Genomic DNA, 21,326 nt, shown 5'->3' with positions numbered 1-21,326 from the left:
CACCCCTTCACATCAACTTTCCAGGTACCAGATTGGCAACTAGGTTCAAATTTAAAGTAGAAATGATGAGAAGATTTTGTAGCCTGAAATTAATTGTTCACCCTGCCTTGAATTAGTCCAAACAGATTTGGACTTCATGGCAAAAGTATTATTCAACCCTCTATAAAAACAGACTCATCTGTATATTTATATATACATTATGTGTATAATCTTTGAAATTTAATTAATTAAAAAGGAATATTTTGTTTAAAAAATTAAAAGGCAAGTCATGCATATCTAAATAAAAAATACCGAATGGCTTTTGTTCTGTTTCCCGCAAAAAAAAGCCAGACCTAAAGTCGACCCTCTTAAATTGGCTAAAGTGAAAAATATTGAAGTCCTAAATATGTAAGAATATGGGTTTAATTTTACATTCCCAGTAGTAAATTTTCATATTCTTAGCTATTTAGTAAGACTTTAAAAAGTGTACTGGATATGGGAGAAGTGCAATGAGAAAAGCCTAACTCAGAGGACTAGTAAGACAATGTTAATTACACACAATCACACTGTTTACTAGGCGTGTTGTTGTCACCGCTGAAACCTACGTTATCACTCACCTTTGTGATTAGGACAGCACCTTGGTAATGTTGAAGGAAGATGGAGAAGATAACCAGCAAAGACAGGCCTCTACATAGAAGGCAGGTGACTATCTTTTTCATAAAGACAAGTAATGTATGGGCAGCATCCAAAGATGAGACGTACGGTCTTATTACGATCACACCAGCATGAATCAATATTTGTGACAATTCGAGACTGTGGGAATCTTAAATCTCCCAATCCAAGTTCTCAAGAACCATGGAAAATGTATTTAATTAAATATAATATGCCAAAGCAGAACAAATTTCTCCACCCACTCTCTTCTCTGGTTCACTTAATGCAATTTCACCCTCTAAACCAGCATCTGAGGGTTTTAAAAGAGATTTCCCTGACTTTTGTGTCTCTTGCTACAGAACCCAGGGACTTGGGAAGAATCCAGCTTCCGGTGGAGAACGATGGAGCTCGGATTTACCACCAAGTCCTGAAGGACTCCTTGAAAGAAGCACGGGACAAGTCACAGTATTGACTCCCAGCTGTGCTAAACTGAAGGGCAATGGGACTCCTGAAAGGAGTGGAGAGGGAATTCCACCAATGCGCCTCAATCCGATGCAGCCCCTCCCTCTCAGTACTGAGCCTAGGTAAAGCTGGAAGCAGATCTCACCCCTTCTGTGGCTGGATAAGAGCTGGGAGCCACCGTCTCCCTTTGAGAGCTTGCCGCATGGCAGCTGTTTCACGTAGCTATCGTCCCAAGTCACTCATGCTTGTGACTAACAGCATAGCAACTGATTTGACAAGCCCAGAAAAACTCCTTCATTCTTGAATTTCAGGAACATACTAAAAAAAATTATAAAATGTGTACAAGGTATACCTTTTTTGCTTACCAGAACTAAATCCCTGCTCTCTCAAGGCTCCAGCCAGGCCCAGCTTCATAGGCATGTGACCCGTGCAAGACCACTTGAGCCCCAAGTTTAAAAGGAGCAGTGAACTTGGTTTAACGCTCTGCTGTTGCCACGGTGAAATTCATAAGTTTTCAACAAGGGGCCCCGCATTCTCATCTTACACTGCTCTCCACCTCCAAAATGATATAGCTGGTCCTGTCTTCTGCAGAACCTGAAGGAAGCGGAATCTCCTGGCTTACCTGTGACCTGAGCATTTCCTACAGGTAACTGGGCTCTAATGCAGCTTTGGGAAGCTAGGCCCTCACCCTGATCAATTTTCGCTATATGGGAGAATTTTCTTTTTCAAATGTTATTGCTTTTAATACAATAAAACAATTCACCTCATGGGGAAAAAATACAATGCAGAAGATAGCATACAGAATATTAAATGGAAGTCTTCTTCACCAGTATGTCCTCACTCAATTTCACATTACTCCCTAGAACTAACTATTGTGAGGAGACATCTTCCATTAAGAAAAAAATAAATACACACATATACTTTGATATGCACACACTGATCGATATTAATCTTTTTTTTAAGTCCCAATTTTGTATGTCTACTGGACTAGATGGAGAAGATCCTTTAGAATCTTCCAGTAAAGAAAACCAGCAGCTTCAAACCATGTGTATTATTCTTTGCTCATTTCAGGGTCCTCAGCTTAGAGGATATCAAACTACTATCTCTCTGATCTACAGCAGGTGAACCTTAGCACAAAGCAGCAAAGACCCAGAGACAAGTTCTCAAGAACCATGGAAACTGGCTGCCTTCTTCTTAGCCACCAAGGTTTGGTGAGGAATTCAAGAGATTGAGATGCAAGAAAAACATAGATGAAGCCCCAGCTTTGCCATGTGGCTTGGAGGAAACATCCGCATTTCTGTTTCCCCACCTGCCAAATACGGCAATTTTTTGTTTTTGTTTTTTTGCGGTACGCGGGCCTCTCACTGTTGCGGCCTCTCCCGTTGCGGAGCACAGGCTCCGCGGCCATGGCTCACGGGCCCAGCCGCTCCGTGGCATGTGGGATCTTCCCGGACCGGGGCACGAACCCGTGTCCCCTGCATCGGCAGGCGGACTCTCAACCACTGCGCCACCAGGGAAGCCCCCAAATACGGCAATTTTTATGAAGCTTCCAAAACCTCTTCCCTATCAAGTACTCTGGGTTTAGGGAAAACTATTTCCATCGCATCCTCAGGGCCACACTTCGGTCCTCGTCCTCACCTGGGATTGTTCTACCTCAGAAGTCTTAAATTCCTATTTCCCATTCTCATAATCCATCTTCTCTTTCCACTTATCCCATTCACCTACTGCATCTATACCTCTTTTGTTTAGTTTCTTAAAAAAAAACAGAAATCTTTAGGGATTCATTAGTATCACTGGTTTTTCTTTCTTATCTGTAAGATCCTTCCTGTCTTCACTTCTTTCCCAACCCATCTGCTATTCACAGCCCGTCACTTCAAGCTCTAGTTGGACAATGTCCTTAACTCCTTCGCCCCACTGTCCTTTCATCACAACTATCATTTGTCCAAACTAAAAACCTTGGCCTCCTTCCCAGCACCTGACATTGCCTTTCCCCAGAGGTCTTACTGACTGATTGTACCCTATAAAAAGCTGAATCCATCTACTTCTTGCAAACCCACCTGCCACTACCCCAGTCCAAGCCACCTTCTTTTCTCAGTTGGATTAACACAACAGGCTCAGTTGATCTCCTAATGCCTTCAGTCCTTCCCATTCTTATTTATTTTCTAACTATTGCAAAAGCAATCATCCTAAAATATAGCCAAACTAAAATATAATTTGAAGTCACTTCTCCCTTCAATACCTTCCATCTTCCCTCAACGCTTATTAACAGATTCTTTCCCTCCATCTTTCCACCCCTCATCTCACATCTTACATCCCAGCTTACACAAAGCTTCTCCAACTCTCCTCAAGCTGGCCACGTTCTCTCTTGCCTCTACACCTGTGGGTGTACTGTTCTTTGGGCCTGGAACACTCTGGCTCCACTCCCTCCCCTGCTCTGCTTGAGTTGGCCAACTCCTTCAGGTGTCAAAACAGACACCACTTCCTCTGGAAAGCCCTCTTGGACTCTCCCCTACCTGAGTATTTGTGTTTCTGAAATGTGAACACACAGCTGCCTGCACTTCCCCATCACAGCATTCAAAACGCACACTATCATTTCAAGATGAACTGTATGTCTCTTCCACCAGACTGTAAATTCTGAATGTGGAGACCGCACCTGTATTATTCATCACTGTATCCAACACAACACAATGTCGGCACACTATTAGCACTCCATCGTAATGTAACTGATTTTTTATTCAGTTTTCAAAGTTATATTTTGATTCCTAATCCTGAAAGTTCATTATAGTAACATGTTCTACAAATAATAATCTATGAGTAAATTCACAGTGTTCAGATCCAGGAAGTTTGAGGTTTGAGAACTAAAATTATCTAGACCGCAGTATTTATGGTCTTGATCATTAAAGGTTATTTATTTCTTCAGTGGTTAGCATTTTCAGGGTGGTCTCTAAGCTAGTTCCCAGGCCTCAGCTCCTCCCTGAGGCTCAAAGAACTCCCAAATGGGAAAGGAATAAATCTGGCTCCCTCACTGAGCCCTCATCCACCACTTGTACTTCAATACCATCTCATCTCCCCCAGTAAAGAGCAAAAGATTTTAGGAATATCTGAAAATCTTTAACGAAAGTGTAGTAGGATATAGATTGGAAATTGAATGAGTCATGGTATTTGATAAAGATGAAAGGTAAAGTAATAGATTAAATGATAATATTAATAGGAATAATAAGAACAATAATAAAAAGATTGTATTTTATAGAATACAAAACATAAAAACTAACTTAGAAAGGCAGCGAAAGATATAAGAAGAAAGGAGGGAGAGAAGGGAGGAGAGTGGGGAGGTAGGGAGAAGCAGGGGAAGGAAGGATAAAGAAGGAAGGAAGGGAACTGAAGTAGTCTCAAAATTTTTCTTGTTGGTAGGCAAGAAAAATAAGGAATAGGAGACCAAAAAAGGCCCTACATAAAGCGTCATCCCTACCCACCTAGGCAGACAGTAAACGTTATCCAGAGCACTGCCACAGTTCACTGAAAACACTTCAGAAGAGCCTTATCAGTGAACAGCAGTCAAACTTAGGACTTGATAGCTTCACATCATTAGAGTATCTATGGAACTTGGAAGTTCCATATGGAACCTGACATGAATGAACCAGGAATCTCTGCCCTCCTCTCATTAATTCAATACACTTAAGTAACCAAGCATTTATTAATCATAAACCACGTAGCAGCCACTATGCTGGCTACTGTTATGGACGTAAATATCAATGGTCTCAGAAAGACCTGAAATATACCCAGGATGTACCCAGGATGTCTGGACGTGTAACCCACTGGAACCACAGAGAGAGAAAAAAAAAAAAAAAAAAGCCTTATAACTGATACTTGGGCCCAAGAATAATCATAATACAAAATGGTAAATTCACTTGAGTGTTTAGGCGTGCAATGCGTTTTCCTGTATGACCTTTAAAATAACACAATGAGGTATACAGAATTAGTACCTCCATTCTAAAAATGAGCAATTTGATCTCATAGAGTTTAGGGAACTTGCTCAACACCAGTACTAATAATGCATCCGAGGTCTGAACCCTGGCAGTCAGCTTTCATTGGTCTCCAGGTCCCTGAATCTAAGATGCTGAAAACAAAACACGGACAATGGTTCTCCCTAGCTTTTTGGGCAGAACCCAGATGAGCACGGGGTAACGCACGCACCACGAGGAAGAAGTGTGTCAGGGAACTTGAGCTCCATTCTAGAACACAGCCTAATGGCTATCATCGACCAATGTATTAAATATGGGTGACCATCAGAAATGGCTACTGATTTTCCACCCAACCCTAAAATCAAACCATGAGTTGGGTTTTGGATTGACTGATGGTTCATTCCTGTCTATAGCAACAAGTAAAGCATCCGAACTGTAGCGACATCACCATTTGGTCAGCATATTAAAAAAGAGAATTTTTCTGAGAGACAAATAGAGGACTAGACACTAAGCAAGATAGACGTCACCATGACTTACTCCCAAAGGAATGAGCATGAAGTATTGATATCAGGGAAAGACTACCAGATTACCTAAGAAACTTAGCAGGAAAGCCACATCTCCCAGTCCTACTGGGTGGTACTTACCTGGGGGGTGGGGGGGTGGGGTGCTTGTTTATGGCCTCTTTTATATAAAGTGAATTCTAAAGAAAACCAGATAATACTTACCGAGATGAGCATTAAAACATGAGAGCCGCTGAAAACATTTAAATCCTGACCTCTCAGTGTTCTCTCCCTATAGTCAAAGTGAGAAACGCTCTAAGTATATAAATAGTACACCTGAGTAGTCTCTGCCTCTCTTTCAGTATTTTAGATAGAGGAAGCATTCCCTAATGTGATGAAATGGTATTCATTAAGGGGTGATCAGCAATAAGCTGGCAAAGGCGAGTAAAAGAAATGATAGAGCTCCTAACAACAGAGCCTGTTGAGAGGAAACTCAGAGGACGCCAAGAGGGTTTCAAGTAGAAGCATGAGTGAAAAAGCATGAGGCACCAGCTCCATCAAGAAGAGGTGAGTGTGAATTAGAGAACAAGGGCTTGCGTTCTACTACCAATTAAGTGCTTACTATTATGAGAGCTAAAACCTCTTCAAAATGAATAAATGGGTTAAATAGAATGGGGATTACCGTTTAAGTAGAGCATTCTAACTTTGCTTCAGATCATGGGAATTCTACAAAATCACAAAGGAGAGAACTGGCTGAGCAAAATAGTTTCATTTAATGGGAAATTTATTTCAGAAGAGAAGCTAAGGAAAATTTCTAGGGTGAAGTAATGACATTTAGAATTAGGAGGCGTTTATGTAAAAAACAATGTCCAAGGATAAAGTTAAGTAGTAAGAATTTTCAGAAAGACCTAGAAAAAACTGAGAGAGAGACCTGAGGCATTTTAGAAAGAAGAACAAAGAAAAATGTAAGCTCTCTCTCCATAGGAAATAATTAGAATAGTAGAATTTGACCTAAATTAAAGGAAAATTTACTCATGCCTATGAGTATAAGCACAGTAACACACACACACACACACACAGACACGCTCCTTCCTACCTTAGAAATCCCCCCAAAGACTGAGATGAAATGTTACTTCTGTTCCTTTTCTAGCCTAATTAAAACATGAAATGTTGCCTATTGCCTGTTATCAGTTTATGCATTTTATGGGTTAAATAGAAAAATTAATATTAATTGAGGAAGTCACTTCACTGCAACATTTATTCCACTGAGTCAGAGGACTAATGATTAGTAAAACAAGGCATAGCTCCAAATTCTATACTGTCCCATATATGCTAATCTGAGGGGAAAAGCCAGTCTTAACCATAGAAAGATACCCTTACAAATTCTAAAATGTAAGCCCCATTCCAGAAATTAAATTATACACCAAAATATTTTCTCCAAATACAAATGACTTTTAAACTGTATAAAGGATAAAAATTTATACAGTAAAAAAAAACCCTTTCCAATTATAAAATTTCCTCACAAAACCTCCTTATGTTTTTAATTCTTTACTGATTTGATTTAGATTTTTTTAGAAACAAATTTAAGTGGTTGGAATCATCTTTTTCATTTAAATTTCATAAGAAAGAGGATCACAACGCACATTCCCTGACCAGATTGTGTATGGCCTATTTATTTGAAATGTTCGATTCCATATGGATTTCTTCTCCTTTATTTATAACTTCCAGAAAGGATTCTAATAAGTCAGCAACTCAAGGGCAACCAATTTGAAATCTAGGCCCTGAGAGCATAATACCTCAGGTCTGCCACCTGTGATGTTTTCTAGAAGGACCAGAGAAGGCACACGAAGCTGGAAGGCCTGTGTAGAGCCTGCACCAACTTTGAGCCACAAGTGGGTGGTCCACTGAGGTCAGGGTTAAAGTTCACAGAATAATTTGGAAATTATTCTCAGCTTGGATCTCGTTTATGAGGTCTGAGAATACACCCTTTAATTAGAATACAATTTCCAAAGCAGCCACTCCCTTGACTTTCCAGAGCCCGGTTATTCTCAGAAAAGTAAAAACAGCCTCATCACACTGACAGCTAACAGTCCCCTATAAATTATGCCTTAAACATCTAACAAAGAAGGCAGCAGGCATCTGGGACAACAGAGACATTAGCGGCCAGCCCTCACTCACCACTCTCAAGAATAGATAAGAAAAAAGTCTCATTAAACAGTCACTCCCCTTCACTTCTTGCTTATGCAGCTGAACTGTCCCACGGAAGCTTGGAAAAAGAGTGGGTTGCACATTTGAAAATGTTCCCGCACCCTAGCCGGCCTCATTTTTCTGATGATGCCTCCATCCAGCCAACCTCGCACTACAGTGGGAAACTAAAATCAATTCCATGAGAGCAAGCTGTCCGCCTCTTCCACGGTGCTCAGGGAGCCACACAGGACTCTGGCACAGGAGCCAGCCCAGTCCTGACTCACCACAGATGTTCCCCTCCTCCCCCATGCAGCTCTGAGCCACCGCCTTCTTTCCAGGGCCTATTGTTATTACAAAAGACTCACTGGGCCCCCAAAACGGGCTAGATGCTGAAGCATCTCCCTAACTGCAGGGTTAAGAGAGACAGATGTTAAATGACGCAGAGATGGCCAGCGACTCAACGGGGAAAGCCAAAGATGGAAAGTCAGGCTAGGTTTGTAGAGTTCAGTATCTGGGAGTTGGAACAGCAGAAGCTATTAGATTATCAAACTTGCAAATGCTATCCAGACTTAAATCGGTTTTAAAGATGACATAAAATGCTCCATCCCAGCGAATCGAGATATCAAACTTTTCTGTAGACCCAACAGAGTAGCCTTTGTCTAGAAAAGTATGACCAGGAAAATAACAAAAATGTAGTTTTTGAACTCTGTCATCAGAATTCACAGTCCAAAGTCACCCACAAATATCTGGAAATTCTTGGCAACATGTTTTGGGCCAGAGAACAATACTGTCTTTGGCCATTATCTTTCAATATCCATTCATCTGTCAGTTTTCCCAGCAGCCCTCTCAGAGGGGGCCATAAAGCTCTCTCTCTGCATTCCTTCAGTGCATTCCTTCTAGTAGGCAACTAGACAGTTGTTCCCAAATACTCCACTGCCCCGTGATACAGGCTGCATCGTCATCTCAATAAAGAATTTCATGCAGTTTACAATATTTTCTTTTTATCATTGTCCATGTAACCAGTATAGACAATAGAGAGAGGAGTTCATTTTAAATCCATTCCCTTTAACGGTATGAATTCTGCAACTAAAATGAGCTTCATCAAATAGCACAAAAAAAATTTTAACATGTTAATATGACTTGCCACATCCTTAAACAACAGTACTTATGTTTTGGGTTTTGTCCTAAGAGTTCTTACTCACGTTTTCCTAGTGTGGGCCCTGGGAAGGGAGATTAGGGAAATAAATCAATTAAATGAAACACACACACTTAAAATTCTGTGACTGTGGGAAAAAAAAAAATGAGCAAACAATTTTGTCTCCCAAAAGGTGAAGTTAAAATTGTCTGTAAGACCCCTTCTCGCTCTAACTCTCTGGTTGTTTGGAAAATCATAGATAAAATATGCCAGTATCTCACAAAACCTTAAGTTTCACAACAGTAGAGTCAATATTTAGATAGAAGACAACCAATATATGTTTCAGCGATAAATGTTTACTTGAAATAATGTTTATTTGATTCTTTGGAGAAAGCTATATAAATCTCGCTCCTCACAAATTTCTGAGTTTCATTTCCTTTCTATTCCCTTCCCAAATAGAAAGGTGTAAAAAACCAAAATGGTTCTAAAATTAAACTAAAACACACTCACTTTTAGAACTTTTGTTTGAAAACTTGAAGTCTCCTTCAGTACTGTTTCTATTGTTATTTTTTGTTTTCTACAAAGTTGGCTTTTTCCTTCTATCTGCTTTTTTTCTGTTTGGTTTCAGTTAAGGACAGATACTGGGCATTCTAGAGAGGAAAGGCAATATTCCAAGATTCAAAGTAAATGTAATATGTAACACGAAAAAGGGTCTGTATTATGAAGTTGTCTGAAGTGAAGAATTAAATTTAAAAAAATAAAGTAAAACAACGCTTGATTCCCAGAATAAAACTTCTCCTCTGTCTACTCTGGAAAACTGAGAAGTGACACGATAATTCTGTTACCATGAATGAGAATTTCAAAAGATGTAGTACTCCTATGCCCTTCCAGGTGTGGCATAGTAGTGTTCTTTCTACTTACACATTCACTACAGAAAATTGTTCATTATATGGCAAATTCATCTTGAATCCACCTGGGGGAATTTAGCGACCAGAACAAGTAAAACCTGACATTGACAGGCATTCTGAATAGCACTCAAAAGATACTGACATTTCAGTGTATTCCCAGAGTAAAACAAAACTAAACCAAAGCTTCTTATATATTCTACAGAGCAATTTTAAGAAGAGAAAGAGAATAAAGAGAAGCCAAGTAGTGATAAAAGTGTTAACTGTAAAAAACAGGTTGGAATCATTTGGCCAGAAGAACAAGGACCGCACGGCATTACCAAAGCACTACTCGTCGTCCTTTACCTCCGTCTTTATCTTTTTAGTTTCACAGTCTGTTTATACCTCGAACTGTCTGACTTCTACTTAGTCACTGCTCAAGAAGGTATTAAGTTTTGTTTAAGTCTCTCTGAGGATGGAGTCCAAAATGTATAGGTCAATTCTTCCTTTTTAAAGATGGGATGAAAGCTGACAGATAGTATTATTTATACCCTACTTTTAGCGCTGCATTTTAAAAGACTCATGAAAAACACTTTCAGATGAACTCTGGTGATTTACAGATTTCTAGCAGAATTATATCAGACGATTAACTGAGAGCATATTATCATAGTCAAGTCCCCAAAGCACTCCAGTTTTCTCCAAAAATACTTACTTCTGATGAGTTTGTCATCCGAACAATTTCCCCAAATGGACTGGTCTTGCATCTCTCCATGTGTGAAGCAGCTATCAGTGGCTTGAGTTATATCTCTCTCAGTATTTTCTTTATCACATTTTTCTAAATAAAAAAAAATATATAAATTATCATTAAATGTTACATATTTTTCTCTATTTTTTCATTTTATAGATTTTTTTAAAATGCTTCTAAATCTGCCATAATTTAAAGAAATGGGAGCAGTATCTCTAGTAACTGTTGCATATGTTATTGACTCAATAGCAGAGCTTTATTGAGCACCTACCATATGACTAGCAGTGAAGATTTTACTGTAAAAATTACGTTAAGATTGTTGTAAAGAAGTCGTTGAAACAGCACATGACCTGCCATAATAGAAAAATGTGGTACGGTTACATCAAGGATGGAAGTGAGTCCATACATGCAGAGGGAAGGGGTGGCAGGGAAAGCATCAAAGAAGATGAGAGATTTATATGTGGGTTTATGGGTTCTCAAGGGGGAAGCCAAGAAGTAAGGAAAAGTAATGTCTTATTAGGAACATAACTCAGGCAAAAAGCAGGCTGTAACATAAGGTACAATTAACATTATAAGAGGTCTAGAGCACTAAAAAAAAGGTTCAAAGGAAGAAAAAGAAACTCATCAGTATTGAGAGCTCAAGAAAGGTGCTATAGAAAATGGTGCATGTTGGATGGTCTTTAAGATCAGCAGGAATTCTCAAAGTAGAGATGGGAGAAAGGCCATTCCAGGTGGAAAAACAGCATGGGTGAACTCAAAAAGCAGACACCTGGGCAAAAGTTCCAACTTTCTGCACTGTGAAGTACTTAAAGAGGGATATTAGGAAATAAGATGGTAAAAGTTTGAAGAGGGACATGCTATGGATAACTGAATACCAAGGTGAAAAATCTGGACCTTATTTCAAAGTGAAATAAATAAGTGATAGTAGCCACTGAATCTTTATGAATTGTCTAATCAAAGCCACACATAAGAAAGATTAATGAACTTGTACACACCAGTGGTTCTCTATCCTGACTGTACTTTAACTCACTCAGGGGACTTTTTAAAAAAGATTCCTGGGCCCCATGACCTAAAATTCTAATTTAATTTGGGGGAAGGGGGCTTAGGTGATTCTACTATACTTACATCCTTGAGATCCTTGAGATTCTACTATACTTGATTCTACTCTACTTGATCCTTGAGATTCTACTATACTACTACAGAGATCCTTGAGATTCTACTGTACTTACATCCTTACATCCATCCTTAGATGGATGCATCTAAGAGGGAGGGCAGAGTAAGGGAAACTAAAAGGGAAACTTAGCACAGTCCAGGTAGAAGTTGATCAGAGTTTCGACAACTGGATAAAAAATGGGAAAGGAGGTAATTGGGAGAAAATAACTAGAGGATTCACAGATTATCGGAGAAGATGGGATTGGAGCTGACTGAGTTCTCTTAGTCTGGAGTTGACTGGAAAAACCTAGAGACCGGGAGAACAATTTTTAAAATATATATTTGTACATGGTAGATGTCTGGGCATCGTACTATGCAGTGGGGATACAATCAGTTACGTGACACAGCCCAGGCCTTCATGGAGTTTACAGTCTAGTGGATGAGTTTAGTGTTGAACATTTGAATCTGCAAGACACAAATAACATATAGCGAGAAACAGTCATCTTCCTAAATCTGATTGCTGAAGCCATTCAAATGAATACACTCACCAAAGGAGTGAGTATATTAAAAGAAGACTATCAAGGGGGGTCTGTACAATTAGAAAGGAGTCAGAGAAGGAAGAAAAACTAGATAATGTCAAGCCATGGAAGCAAGGAAAGGAAAGAGATTCAAACAGAAGTTGTTAGTCAACTGTAGTAACGTTTCCAGTGGAAGGAAAAATTTCTGCATATGCAGAAATTTCTCATGTACCATGGGGATTTCACAATTGAAAAGTTCTGCAATAAAACACATTTCAACACATGAAAATGCACGGACACTCAGGAATAAGTCCAGAGGCTAAGATTTCTGAAAGAAATAGGGTCTTCAATGCTAAGTATTTTTAGAAAGCAAAACCATATTCAGATAGCAGTAAAATATAAATTAGAAGCATGCTAAACCAATATGTTCTAGATTTATGTAACATTTACTCAGCATTATCCTAGAGAAAATGTAATCTTCCTGAGATGTGTTACTTTCAATTAAAATCTTGACTTTTTTAAACAACTCTAGAAATCTTTCCACTGCTACAGTCAACCCAAGGCCTTTCTGAGATGATCAACAGAAAAGATTTTTCTACCAACTCACTAGTACACAGGAACTCTCTCACCGCAGTCCTACATACTTGCTGCTACTGTCATGTAGCTGACTGCCGCCAGGTGTCATGCTAGTAGGCTTGATTCAATTAGTCACTCTAATTGTAGCTGAATGAAATTAATTATATAATTTTGAGCTGTTCAAGTTTAATTCCATTAAAATTAATTCATGAAACCAGGGCATTATGAAGCATTGCTGACTAAAAGAAAATAGGTATGAATAAAGCCTCTAGACACACTTGACTCACATTTGAATCGTGTCCAATATTCAAGTGCTAAAACACAGACCCTCTCAACTCTCCATTGACTAAATGAAAATGCCATGTGATCTGTACACACATATCTTAGTAGTGACCCAGTACTAAGAGGAAAATAAAGTTCTTCCTGTTCTGAATACTTATTAAGAGACAGTTATCACATTTTTTTGAAGTTTCCTTATCTGTGAAATTCTAGAATTAGATGACCCCAGGAGTCCTCAAGTTGAAAAAGAAAAGAAAACTTATCATCCTCTGTCTCATTATATTCAAGAAATTATAAATATGTAACAACTATAAAATCACAATCATCAGTCTATCCAACTTTGCCTCCTTTGAAAACTAAATGTCTTGGCTCAAAAGTTAGTCTCACCAATCACAAGAAATTGAAACTGTGATTAAAAATCTTCCAACAAACAAAAGTCCAAGACCAGATGGCTTCACAGGTGAATTCTATCAAACGTTTAGAGAAGAGCTAACACCCATCCTTCTCAACCTCTTCCAAAAAACTGCAGAGGAAGGAACACTCCCAAACTCATTCTACGAGGCCACCATCACCCTGATACCAAAACCAGACAAAGATACTACAAAAAAAGTAAAGTACAGACCAATATCACTGATGAATATAGATGCAAAAATCCTCAACAAAATAATAGCAAACAGAATCCAACAACACATTAAAAGGATCATACACCATGATCAAGTGGAATTTATCCCAGGGATGCAAGGATTCTTCAATATATGCAAATCAATCAATGTGATACACCATATTAACAAATTGAAGAAGAAAAACCATATGACCATCTCAATAGATGCAGAAAAAGCTTTTGACAATATTCAACACCCATTGATGATAAAAACTCTCCAGAAAGTGGGCATAGAGGGAAACTACCTCAACATAATAACGGCCAAATATGACAAACCCACAGGCAACATCATTCTCAATGGTGAAAAACTGAAACCATTTCCTTTAAGATCAGGAAAAAGACAAGGATGTCCACTCTCACCACTATTATTCAACATAGTTTTGGAAGTCCTAGCCATGGCAGTCAGAGAAGAAAAAGAAATAAAAGGAATCCAAATCAGAAAAGAAGTAGTAAAATTGTCACTGCTTGCAGATGACATGATACTATGCATAGAGAATCCTAAAGATGCCACCAGAAAACTACTAGAGCTAATCAATGAATTTGCTAAAGTTGCAGGATACAAAATTAATGCACAGAAATCTCTTGCATTCCTATACACTAATGATGAAAAATCTGAAAGAGAAACTAAGGAAACACTCCCATTTACCACTGAAACAAAAAGAATAAAACACCTAGGAATAAACCTACCTAGGGAGACAAAGACCTGTATGCAGAAAACTATAAGACACTGATGAAAGAAATTAAAGATGATACCAACAGATGGAGAGATATACCATGTTCTTGGATTGGAAGAGTCAATATTGTGAAAATGCCTATACTACCCAAAGGAATCTACAGGTTCAATGCAATCCCTGTCAAGTTACCAATGGCATTTTTCACAGAACTAGAAAAAAAAAATCTTAAAATTTGTAAGGAGACACAAAAGACCCTGAATAACCAAAGCAGTCTTGAGGGGAAAAAAACGGAGCTGGAAGAATCAGACTCCCTGACTTCAGACTATACTACAAAGCTAATCAAGACAATATGGTACTGGCACAAAAACAGAAATATAGATCAATGGAACAGTATAGAAAGCCCAGAGATAAACCCACGCACCTATGGTCAACTAATCTATGACAACAGAGGCAAGGATACACAAAGGAGAAAAGACAGTCTCTTTAATAAGTGGTGCTGGGAAACCTGGACAGCTATATGTAAAAGAATGAAATTAGGGCTTCCCTGGTGGCGCAGTGGTTGAGAATCCGCCTGCCAATGCAGGGGACACAGGTTCGAGCCCTTGTCCGGGAAGATCCCACATGCCACGGAGCAACTAAGCCCGTGCACCACAACTTCTGAGCCTGCGCTCTAGAGCCCGTGAGCCACAACTACTGAAGCCCACGCGCCTAGAGCCCATGCTCCGCAGCAAGAGAAGCCACCGCAATGAGAAGCCCTGGCTCAGCAACGAAGAGTAGCCCCCGCTCGCTGCAACTAGAGAAAGCCCGCATGCAGCAACAAAGACCCAACTCAGCCAAAAATAAATAAAATAAATCTTTAAAAAAAAAAAAAAAGAATGAAATTAGAACACTCCCTGACACCATAAATAAAAATAAACTGAAAATGGATTAAAGACCTAAATGTAAGACTGGACACAATAAAACTCTTAGAGGAAAACATAGGAAGAACACTCTTTGACATAAATCACAGCAAGATCTTTTTTGATCCACCTATTAGAGTAATGGAAATAAAAACAAAAATAAACAAATGGGACCTAATAAAGCTTAAAAGCTTTTGCAAAGCAAAGGAAACTACAAACAAGACAAAAAGACAACCCTCAGAATGGGAGAAAATATTTGCAAACGAATCAACGGACAAAGGATTAATCTCCAAAATATATAAACAGCTCATGCAGCTCAATATTAAAGAAAGAAACAACTCAATCCAAAAATGGGCAGAAGACCTAAATAGGCATTTCTCCAAAGAAGACATACAGATGGTGAAGAGTCACATGAAAAGCTACTCAACATCCCTAACTATTAGAGAAATGCAAATCAAAACTACAATGAGGTATCACCTCACACCAGTTAGAATGGGCATCATCAGAAAATCTACAAACAACAAATGCTGGAGAGGGTGTGGAGAAAAGGGAACCCTCTTGCACTGTTGGTGGGAATGTAAATTGATACAGCCACTATGGAGAACAATATGGAGGTTCCTTAAAAAAACTAAAAAATAGAATTACCATATGATCCAGCAATCCCACTACTGGGCATATACCCAGAGAAAACCATAATTCAAAAAGACACATGCACCCCAATGTTCATTGCAGCACTATTTACAATAGTCAGGTCATGGAAGCAACCTAAATGCCCATCGACAGATGAATGCATAAAGAAGATGTGGTACATATATACAATGGAATATTACTCAGCCATAAAAAGGAATGAAATTGGGTCATCTGTAGAGACGTGGATGGATCTAGAGACTGTCATACAGAGTGAAGTAAGTCAGAAAGAGAAAAACACATGTTGTATATTAACACATATATGTGGAACCTAGAAAAATGGTACAGATGAACCAGTTTACAGGGCAGAAATAGCAACACAGATGCAGAGAACAAACGTATGGACATCACGGGGGGAAAGTGGTGGTGGGATGAATTGGGAGACTGGGATTGACATATATACACTAAATGTATAAAATGGATAACTAATAAGAACCTGCTGTACAAAAAAATAAATAAAATTAAAAAAAAAAAAAATTTGGTCTCAGGCTTTTGCTATAATCCACAGAACCCAGCCCAAAGCAAGGCTCAGAAAAAACTCCAAGTTTAAATTGGCTTGCTAATTCGCCACTTTTATAAGTGGTCACTTCTGTGACCACTTGACTGTTCTGTGATTTCCCAACATATCTATTTTTATTTTATTAACATCTCTTTAATATTTAATGGGATACCAATATGGAAGCCTCATAAATGGTGTGCAGTTATATCTAATATTGAATAAATGCAATGAGAGTGAGATTTAATTGATAGATAACTGTAAAATGGGCCCCATGATGTCCAGCCACAGAACCAATCTAACTACAACTTTCAATAGGTTTGGGTTAGCCACTACTCATTAAGATGACAAAATAGCAGTTTCTAATAACAGATTTCTGTTATCAGTGTAGACTGTCTATCACTTCTGAATTGCAGCAGCAGAAGTCATAGTCCTTATTTAGTTAATTCCTTTCTGGCTTTATGAAGGTTTGTAGTTGCAATTCAGCTGCTATGTGGGTCCAAAAGACATATCCCAAAAGCAATCAAGTAATTTCAATGATGCAAAAAATCAGCCTGTATCTTTCTACTAGGTGTCTATATACACATCCATTCTTCCCCAACTATATATATACAAGCACTCCTTCCCAACTTAGCAACTTTCTCTTAACAGGGGACCTTATCTCAATGATGCTGTTCTTCCACGCCAATGGTTCTCTACCACAGAGCACTTTAAACATAAAGATACACGAGTCCCAACCTCAGGGGTCCCAATTCAGGTGGTATGCGGGGAGGGGGGTGTCATCATCATATATGGCCAGGTTTGAGGGGCACTGTGCTAGGTAAGCTCTTCTGTACTATACAACTTACAGAAAACTTAGAAGAACCCATCGAACACTGAGACACAGACCTTGCTTCTCATCCCCTTTGTCACAGTATTCCAAGTTATCAGAAAGTACAATTTTATCTAATCAGTAATTAATACAGAGCTATTTAGTTCTGTCTCTGTGTCAGGACAACTCTGAGAATACAAAACCTGAATTACATATAACATTAAACAGTCCCACTAATAGATAAACATATAAGAAATATGTTTTCAATATTAATACAAAAATTGCAGACAGCTTAAAAATAGCACTAGAGCAAAGGATAGTCATATACCACTGGCATCTGCTACCAAAAGGCTAGCTTCCCAGCATTCTCTTGTGCCTCCACTGAATAGGGACAATGCAGAAGAATCTTTGGATGAGGGGAAAAAAGCTTGGTCCCTGACAACGAATCCTCTAGCTGGGGAGACCAAACATACACACAAAACAATCAAGCAACTACAAAACAGAAGGGAATGAAAACTGCCCTGGGTCATAATTCTGGCTCAAAAACTGACCAGCTTTGTAACTGGGGCTGGGTCTCATTCTCTTTATCCAGAAATGAAGGCACTGAGCTGGATGGTTGCAGAGAACTGTTTTGGCTCTAAAAATCTGTAAATCTGAGTCTGCGCAAGTCTAAACAACAGAGGCAAAACTTCATATACACACTGTAGGGTGTTTAGAATGAAGTGGAGAAAAACCTAGAAAACCCTCTGTAACGCACTGGATTTGAGTTAATTTTCAAAGAAAATGATGAGCATGAATTATGCCAAAGAGTCAAAGGAAAAAAGTAATAGTTCTAAAGGATCAATTTAACTATAATATGTCCTACTCAGAAATGACTGTCTATCTTACAGGATCAATACTCTTTATTTTTTTCTATTTTTCTAAAGAAGGGCATGATGGTGAGAAGCAATCTGTCTCCAATCTTGATTTTTCTTGCTAAAGGATAATGAGACAGATTCAGGTAAACAGAATTTCCATTTGATTTAAAATTGTATAATATTTTACCTAGTTGGCGTTATCTAAATTTAAAACTTTGAGAGTTTTACTTATCTCAGGCAGTTGGGGAATAAAATAAGTGAATGGTGATTAAAAAGAGAGAAAAATCTAAATGTATTAAAAATAAGTCAATTGGATAATAATACATGTAAAATATATGTGCCATGTAACAGCCACTCAGCTGGTATGTAGTTATTAAATAAGAAAAAAGAAAAGAAAAAATGCTTCCTTTTGTTGAAAGAATTAATGAATTATTATAATTACAGTATTAGCAATTTTCAAAGGACTTTAATATATAATATTTATTTGATCTTCAGAACCCATCAACCATACAATAAAGAAAACGTTAGCTCAATTTTACTGATGAGACTACAGAGTAAGTCTCAGAAACAGATATTCAATTGGAAATAGAATGATGAAATGCCGAGTTGGAAAGGATCTTGCAGCTCAGCTAATTTCATATCCCTCCCAGGATAGAAAGCCCCCTGCAATACTCAGCCTTTCTCCAAAATTCCAAGGAATGATATCCCATAAAGGAATATATTCTATTCTTCATCAGTTTGATTCACTAGTAAGTTGTTCTTTATTTTGAGCATAAATACACCGACAGGTGATCTTTAACTAGTTCTAGTTCTGCTCACTGTAGGTAGAAATAATAAACTTAAACTTACTTCTATAAGACAATCATTCAAACTATTGACGAGGGATTTTTTCCAACAGTAGTCAAGCACATTTATTATCTCAATAGTTAAATGGTTTTAACAAATAAGAGTAACAGAAGAATTTAGTAATGTCGTATGAGGATGAAATGAGCTTGTCAAAGTTACGAATGAACTTTTAAAACATGTACAGTACTGTTCATGCCATGGTTTTCCAAGAAATAGAGAAAATATTGTCACCTAAAAGTCCAGATATTTGAATCTTTCCTGATAAATAAAGACTCTCGTTAGGTTCTCTGGGACAGAAATACTATCCTTAAACTGTACTTCTTACTGGAGAAATGGTTAAGAGCACAGGATCTGAAATCAGAGTGCCTGGGTCCACCACTAACTATGTGAATCCTGAGCAAATTATGTAACCTTTGTCAGATTCTTAATCTTTAAAATGGGAATAACACCAGTACCTACATCAGAAGGTGGATGCGGAAATAAACGGAACCATGCCTGGAAAGCAGCGTGTCTGGTATACAACAAGGGCTCATTCACACTTGCTATTAGTATTACATTAAGCACCTTTACAATAAGCACCTTTTTAAAACCTTAGGGATACTGTTGAGGACAGTATCTATCTATTCAGTAATCCCTATGTAAGAAACTGTGCTAGAAATCTGTGTCCAGACTGAATATAAGGAAAACTATTCCTTCCTCTGAGAAGCTATATGTTATTTTTTTTTTCCTTATGGACAATGAAAATCATATGAGGGACAAATGTTCTCTTTTTGCCTCAAATTTGCAGACAAAATTGAGTAACCGGGTTGGACCCTACAGTTATACCTGTACATTTCTATTTTCCCTCAGGTTTGGATCTCCTGGGCTACCATACTTCCTATTATTCCGTTTGAATCTCTTTTTTAAAAATGTACTCTTATGGGCTTCCCTGGTGGCGCAGTGGTTGAGAGTCCGCCTACAGATGCAGGGGACGCGGGTTCATGCCCCGGTCCGGGAGGATCCCGCATGCCGCGGAGCGGCTGGGCCCGTGGGCCCGTGGGCCATGGCCGCTGGGCCTGCGCGTCCGGAGCCTGTGCCCCGCAATGGGAGAGGCCACAGCAGTGAGAGGCCCGCGTACCGCAAAAAAAAAAAAAAAAATGTACTCTTATAAGTTACCTCAAATGTTCTTTTGAACTAGGCAGAGAGGTAGGTGTAAATGCACGAGCCAATCATCAAGTACTTCGGTCTACTTGTTATCCGTACTTTATATGCTTACTTTGCGAAGAACTAATATAAATGCTGGTCCTTGGCAGATATCCTTATAAAACCTCATAAAACTTAATCAGTACATAATTCACTTAGTTCTTATAGAAAGGAGCATTAGCAGCTTTCTTCATGCTTAAAATTTGGGACTGTTGCATGTTAGATCTACTTCAATTAAATATTTGATTTTAATCTATGATAAATCATTTATAATCTACATAATATGTATATTCTTACTGCTATGCAATCTATATTCATACCTGCTTTATCTGTAAACGTTAAACCATTTCATTTTTACTCTTCCATTCAAATACCAGCATTATTTCAGATCATCTATGTGTATTCCAGATTATGAAATCTCAAGGAATCTGAGACTAAAATGTCTGGGAAAAGTAAAAAAAAAAAAAAAAAAAAAAAAAAAAAATCTGGGTCTCTATTTCCCAGAGGCTAAGAACAATGTGGAAATCTACAAATGTTTCCCAAATGTAACCTTTAAAAACCAAAGATAAGGCAGCTTTCAGGAAGACCTGAGGCTCTGGAATTCTACTTCTTCAAAAAAAAAAAAAAAAAAAAGCTTAATGACCTTTAAGAAACACTGCAAAGCCTACCTGCTTAGCCTAATGTTCTAACACAGATTAAAATCTCATTGTCCAAATCAACATTTTAAGATAACCAAAGCATTTTTAACAGATGAATGAGCATATGCAGAAAATTTTGTAATTTTATAAGTTATTGTATAATCAGATATACTATGTTTGTTGAATGAATTAAATGCTTAAATCAATTTAATCAACTAATCGTTATTACCATTACTTTGAAAAATAATAAGATTCTGAGCAAAATCTAAATTCACTCCTTCAAAGGGCTTCTTATGCATTTAGCAGCTTATGGTGTGTTTCGATTCAAAAGAATGAGAAAAATGACATTGACTCAACTAGTTTACAGGTTGGGGGTGGGTAGAGAACAGCAGGTTTTATACACAGCAAAGGGGAAAACAATTACCAAAAAATTACATGAATATGCAATTGAATACAGACACGCAAATGAATAGGTGCAAAATGCAGCAGTACTGCAAATAATCTCAATAATCTGGGCTCTAAATAAATGCGGGGAGAAAGAAGTA

At 38.3% G+C, this 21,326-nt stretch overlaps 1 protein-coding gene across 5 annotated transcripts in view; it reads right to left on the bottom strand.

Moving 5' to 3' along the window:
- MDFIC (MyoD family inhibitor domain containing) overlaps positions 1 to 21,326 on the bottom strand; it is a 101,635-nt gene that overhangs the window by 68,238 nt on the left and 12,071 nt on the right. For all 5 annotated transcript variants that reach the window (XM_033863168.2, XM_073809854.1, XM_019925116.3 and 2 more), the window contains exon 3: positions 10,473 to 10,595. In XM_033863168.2, the coding sequence (XP_033719059.1) occupies positions 10,473 to 10,595 (123 nt within the window). The remainder of the gene's footprint in view (positions 1 to 10,472; positions 10,596 to 21,326) is intronic.

Source organism: Tursiops truncatus, chromosome 9 (genome assembly GCF_011762595.2).
Source record: "Tursiops truncatus isolate mTurTru1 chromosome 9, mTurTru1.mat.Y, whole genome shotgun sequence".
Classification (NCBI taxonomy): Eukaryota; Metazoa; Chordata; class Mammalia; order Artiodactyla; family Delphinidae; genus Tursiops; species Tursiops truncatus.
This window is presented reverse-complemented; position numbering and strand designations above follow the sequence as displayed.